The sequence below is a fragment of the Oryza sativa genome, chromosome 1 (genome assembly GCF_034140825.1).
Source record: "Oryza sativa Japonica Group chromosome 1, ASM3414082v1".
Lineage (NCBI taxonomy): Eukaryota > Viridiplantae > Streptophyta > Magnoliopsida > Poales > Poaceae > Oryza > Oryza sativa.
In genome coordinates this window covers 36,484,038-36,490,037 of record NC_089035.1, presented here as the reverse complement: position 1 = coordinate 36,490,037, position 6,000 = coordinate 36,484,038, and the positions used below count along the sequence as shown (strand labels likewise).

Here is a 6,000-nt window from a genome sequence, read left to right as displayed (position 1 = left end):
GTGATGCCCGGAAATATGCTCTGGTGCTTGCTTAGCTTCCCTTGGAAATCCGCTTGCTTGCTTGCTTGCCCAACAACCGGCCCCCTCTCGCATATCGTGACGAGGATGATCCATTTTTTTCAACTCCATGGTCCAGGCTCCAGGACCACTTTGCTGTTTTCTTCTGTCCTAACCTGGAAGAGAAGCAGCAAGTACATGGTGCTATTACCAGTTGGAGATGGTAAGTGATAACCACTAACCAGTAACTCAATTACGGAGAGGCTGGCTGCCATGAGGAGCAGGGTAGTTTTGGTTTGCAGACAAGAAAGGCAGTGCAACAAGAACATACTAGTAATTTATACCCTGCATCAAATGTTTAAATTTGTATCCTAGAAAAACTTGTCAAGTTGAAAATTTCGTTGAGGTTTGCTGTAATATATATGTCACCGTTAAGAACTGTGAAAAAGACCCAATGAAATGTATGGACATCAGTGCATCCATCATCTATGATAAATTCTCGAATATAATAGTGTCGTCAAACTCCTCTAGAACTAGCAAGTTGATTACTTTACACAAGCAAAGCAGTGATTTTTAAAGGAGTAATAGTCATAAGAAGCAAATCAGAGCACACATGTAAGCTAGTATAGTTTTTTTAACTCATCATGTAGTCATTTATTAAGACCCGCCAATACCGGTATGACCTCTTTGGCTCTGGATGTGATGTACCTAACCTAACCATAACCAACCCCTTCACTGTTCTTATCTAACTTTATCTATGTCAATGTACCATATGACAGTTGACAGAAACATAAATATCTAAACACTCAGAAGTTTGATATGTACTGGTACGACGTACTAGTTTTTTCATACTTTCACCGAGACAATGAAAGTTGCTTGGAAGTCATGAGCTAAATTAAGAAGATCAGATCACAAAGGAACAAATGTAACAAGCTCAAGAACAGCATATTTTACTCCTTTATTTTTGGTTGATAAAGTTTTGACGAGGAATTTCTGCTTTATTCGTTTCAACGTCAACAAAAAGGGGAAGTTTCTCCCTTTTGCACCAAGACACAAGGAACAATTAACACGTACAGAGCATTACGGATGATGTGCCATGGAAGTAGAACCAATCAACAAGACTATATATAAAGCAAGAAATCATCAAAACACTTCATCATTTCATATATAAGTCTTTAACACAGCGACTACAAAGAGAAAAAGAAGAAAAAAAAGTGTAGTGGACTATAAGCCACTTATTTAGCTACAAATCACAGGAAACAAAAAGGGGTCCAAATTGAAATCACATCATATCCGCCTTAACAATTGCATAAATTAAACAGCTTCAAATTAACTAGGCCATCATTTTCTCTCTATTTCTCCCCAAGCGTTTAATGCCCCCGGACGTTCAAACGCGTGCGCAAATGCGCGCGCGCGCGTGCAACCTCGTCCGTACGGCTCGATCACCTCCTCTTGTTCTTGCTGCCGAGCACGAGGCTGAAGTAGAAGAGCAGCCGGAAGAAGAAGCCCCACGCCGCCGTGACGAGGAGGCACTCCCACTTGCCGAGCTGCGTCACCGCCGCCTCCCGGAGCACGTTGTGCCCGGTCATCACGCAGGTGTTGGGGCCGATCTTGACGCCGAGCGCCGTGCCGATGGACGCCAGCACCCTCGTCTTCACCGTGTCCGGCAGCACGGCCAGCGGCGAGTTGTCGAACATCTGCGTGCCACGGACGTAGCACTCGCCGCCGCGGCCGAACTCGTTCTGGAGCACGCCCTCGAACGGGTACTTGACGAGTGAGAGGTAGTGGAACCATATCCAGTAGTCCGGTATCCTGTCCCGGTTGATGAAGAAGCCGCTGAAGAGGAGGAAGTAGGCGAGGATGGCGACGACGACGGTGTAGCCGATCATGACGTGCGGTATGACGCCGGAGAGGAACGTGACGAACCCGCTGCCGGCCCAGAAGGAGGCGAGGATGGCGAGGGTGTAGAAGGCGAACCCGGACACGCCGCCGGCGAGGCCGACGGCGAAGAATGTGGTGAAGGCGAAGGCGAGGGAGAGCACGACGAGCGGCGGGAAGGAGACGATGGCGTTGGAGAGCACGTAGGAGGTGCGGCGGTACGCGCCGTAGGCGGTCTCCCGGAGGAAGATGTAGCGCTCGTGCAGGAACACCGGGAGCGCGTCGGCGCAGGTGTAGAACATGGTGGACATGGCGAAGGCGAAGAAGCCGAGCCGCTCCTGCGCGCCCTTGGGCGACTGGTCGAGCTTGTAGAACACGGTGGCGAGGATCGCGCCGGTGATCACCACGGCGCCGAGCCTGATGAGGAACAGCTCCGGCATGCGCCGCGTGTTGATCGCCGACCGCTTCGTCAGCACCTTCATCTCCACCCAGAACGGGTTCGCGTAGGTGTGCATCGACGCCGCCTCGCCGGCCACGTCCGAGCCGGACACCAGCTTCCCGCGCGAGATGCTCGCGCTGATGGCCTCCTTCAGCGACATGGTTGGCGCCCACGGATCATCGTTTGGGTTGTGCCTCGCCGCGTGCATGACCTGCCACGTCTTGTTGAAGCTGACGAGCTGTCCGGTTCCCGCCGGCAACGACTCGAACTCGCGGATCAGGTCGAGCGCGAACTCGGCGCGGTTCTCGTCGTCGGGCACCGGGTACCCGAACTCGGCGAAGTAGGCCGGGATGGCGGAGGGAGGTCCACTGAAGACGGTGCGTCCACCGGAGAGGAGGATGAGGCGGTCAAGAAGGCCGAGGATGCGCTGGCTCGGCTGGTGGATGGAAGTGATGACAATGCTGCCGCTCTCGGCGATGTTGCGGAGCACCTGCACGACCATGAACGCCGAGGTGGAGTCGAGCCCCGACGTGGGCTCGTCGAGGAACAGGAGGATGGGGTCATGGATGATGTCGGTGCCGATGGAGACCCTCCGGCGCTCGCCTCCCGAGACTCCACGGTGGCCCTCGTCGCCGATGATGGTGTCCGCCGCCGCGCGGAGGCCGAGCTGTTCTATGAGCTCCAGCACGCGCGTGCGCTTCTTGGCGGCGGGCAGCGCGCGCGGGAGGCGGAACTCGGCGGCGAAGGAGAGCGTCTCGGCGACGGTGAGCATGGGGAACAGCAGATCGTCCTGCATGACGTAGGCGGAGATGGACTTGATGACGTTGCCGGTGAGCGGCTCGCCGTTGAGCGTGACGGAGCCCTTGAGCGCGTCGCGGGAGATGCGGTTGGCGAGCGCGTCGATGAGCGTGGACTTGCCGGAGCCACTGGCCCCCATCACCGCCAGGATCTCGCCCTCCCTCGCCTCCCCGGTGATGCCGTCCAGCAGCACCCTCGCGCGGGACGAGTGCGCGTCGGGCGCCGCCGCGGTGACGCGGTCGCACCGGTTCTGCAGAGGCAGGCGAAACCCGCCGCCGCCATCGCCGCCGCCGGGCCTCGCCCGCCGCGCCGCGCGGACGCTGTAGGTGAGGCTGGTGAACGCCAGCCTGAACTGGATGGTCCGCCCGCCAGGCGGAGGAGGAGTAACACCACCGCGCGGCAGTGGCAACGACAGCGCGTTGGCCTCCTCATCCGCGGCGGCGGCGGCGGCGTCGGAGTCGACGGTGGCAGCGCCGACGAGGCGGAGCATCTCAGCGAGCGGCGGGTTCCTGCCCCTCGCCGGCGCCGGCGGGGGCGTGGCTAGGAACGGGAGGCGGTCGTGCACTGCGCGCGCCATGGCATGCACACCCACAGCTAGCGAAGCACTATCTAGGACGACGGACGATTCGGCGTGGCGTGGTTCAGATGGCGCAAAGGTAGGAGGAGGGAAAGTGGAGTTTAAGTAGGGCCACGCGACGGTAGCCGGTGTGGGTTTTGCGACCGATGGGATGCCGCGCCCGCGCGCTTCTCTCCCAGTCCTAGGTGTGGTTAGGACTTTGTGATGCTTCGAGCTCAAGTTTTAAAGACTACGAGCACGACGCGCGCGGGAGACGAGTGCGGCGGGTTGTGATGGCTGATGCGTGCGTACGTAGCTGCGTACGGGCGTGGCTGTGTCACGGGGCAATGGATATGAAAAAAACGCGGGGGTAGCGGGACGGGGGCGGTGAACGAGAACGACGAGGTGGAAGAGGCGTGGAGCCGTGGAGCCGTGGAGGTGAGTACCGTGTGACCGTGGGAGGGAAGGCGCGGGTCAACGAGAAGGGAGGAGGGGGAGGGTGGGTTAGCTGGCTGGCACGTCGAGCGGGTGCGTTTTAGGTTTGGGTGGGTGACGAGACGAGAAAACGAGGGGGAATTGGGCAAGTTGGGGGTTCTGAGGGGGTTCCGTGGGAGGCAATGTGCACGGTTCGCAATTCGCATTATACAACTCGGTCGTTCGGTTCCTCGTAGGAGTATCTAGATGCTCTGTTAGTCTGCTTTTTTTATAGTATATCCGTTTCGTGCATGGCAGACGTGACAAGTGACGGCATATGCAACAGCAATGTAATGGAAGAGTACTTTTTTTTTTTGAGGGGAGTAATGGAAGAGTACTGGGAGGTTGTAAAATGGAAGTTGGCAAAAGTTCAGTTTGATTAAGTTGATCTTTACCGTGAAGACAAGTCATCGTACTACTCCTATCTGTTTGGTTACCTTCTGAAAAAGGCAGAGTTTACCATTGTTCGTACTAGCTTATTAAGTCACCCATTCGCGTGATTATAACCTTCCTCTCTATTAGATTTAGATGTGTTTATGTGTTGTTTAATTAGCTTAAATAAGTATCCGTGAAACATGCATTTTTGCAGTAACTATAGCTATATCATAATATATTTATCTTAATTTGTGATTAATTATTATTGTAAAAATAAATAATCTACCAAACATTCGTAAATGTGTCATTTATAGTATTTTGAATACGCTTGTAATGTGAAATGTCATTTTCTATTCATCTTGACCATGGTTTTGCTTTCCCTATTTGCGCAACCATAACTATCCTCTTTGTTGTGGGATTAGGACATGTTCAATGGTAGAGACGGGTATGATCTCTTAAACAATGCAAAATTATTTAGAGACCATGTCTTTACAATAGTTGAGACGACAAAGGCTCTAATCATTAACTCAAAAAATATTCCTTTTGTTAATATTCTTTCCATATTTTTATCCTCATGCAACCATATTTCCATATTATAATGACTAAGAATCGTTGTTAAGCCGTTGTCATGCATAACAACGATGTTTTGTCTCTCCTCTTTCTCTTTCCTCCATGTCAACAAATATTCCTAATTAGCAACGCTAAGAGACCACTATTGACAACCATTGTACATGCCCTTAGGCCGTGTTTAGTTCACCTCCAACTACCCCCAACTTCCAACTTTCCATCACATCACATCACATCCAAAACTTTCCTACACACATAAACTTTCAATTTTTTTCCAAACTTTCAACTTTCCCTAAACTTTCAACTTTTATCAGGAACTAAACACAACCTTAGTTTGTAAGTTACAATTTACTTTAGGACTAGAATAAAAAAAGACAATAACATCCTAACTCGCAGAGCATATGCCTCATTATTTGTTAAAATATAAATTAATCATATAGACATACATTCCTCTTTGTTGCAGGATTAGTTTGTAAGATACAATTTACTTTAGGACTAAAATAAAAAAAGACAATCACATCCTAACTTGCACAGAGCATATGCCTCGTTATTTGGTAAAATATAAATTAATCATATAGACATACATTTTGTACCAATACAAAATTTCAGTACTTGCAGGATTAGTTTGTACTACTAAATTACAATTTACTTTAGGACTAAAATACAAAAAAGACAATCACATCCTAACTCTGTTTGTGTGCAATGATGTAGCAGTTCCTATTTTTGTTTTTGTCTGCTCTCCCCCAGACCGAAGGGAAGGGTATGGAATCATCTGGGAAGCCTATGGTTTGATGCTGGGTACTCCCTTCATCCTATAAAAAATCAACGACTATGAATCATACTCCCTCCGTCACATAATATAAGGGATTTTGACTTTTTGCTTACACTATTTGACCATTCGTCTTATTTAAAAAAT

General features: G+C 50.9%; 1 protein-coding gene across 1 annotated transcript; it reads right to left on the bottom strand.

Moving 5' to 3' along the window:
• Nucleotides 1–1,137: 1,137 nt before the first annotated feature.
• Nucleotides 1,138–3,877, bottom strand: LOC4327460 (ABC transporter G family member 6). The gene has a single exon (XM_026022322.2). The coding sequence runs from the start codon at nucleotides 3,687–3,689 to the stop codon at nucleotides 1,440–1,442; it is 2,250 nt and encodes a 749-aa protein (XP_025878107.1). The 5' UTR covers nucleotides 3,690–3,877; the 3' UTR covers nucleotides 1,138–1,439.
• Nucleotides 3,878–6,000: the final 2,123 nt, after the last annotated feature.

Coding starts and splice junctions, on each gene's coding strand:
- LOC4327460 (XM_026022322.2), bottom strand. CDS start 3,689: ATGGCGCGCGCAGTGCACGACCGCCTCCCGTTCCTAGCCACGCCCCCG.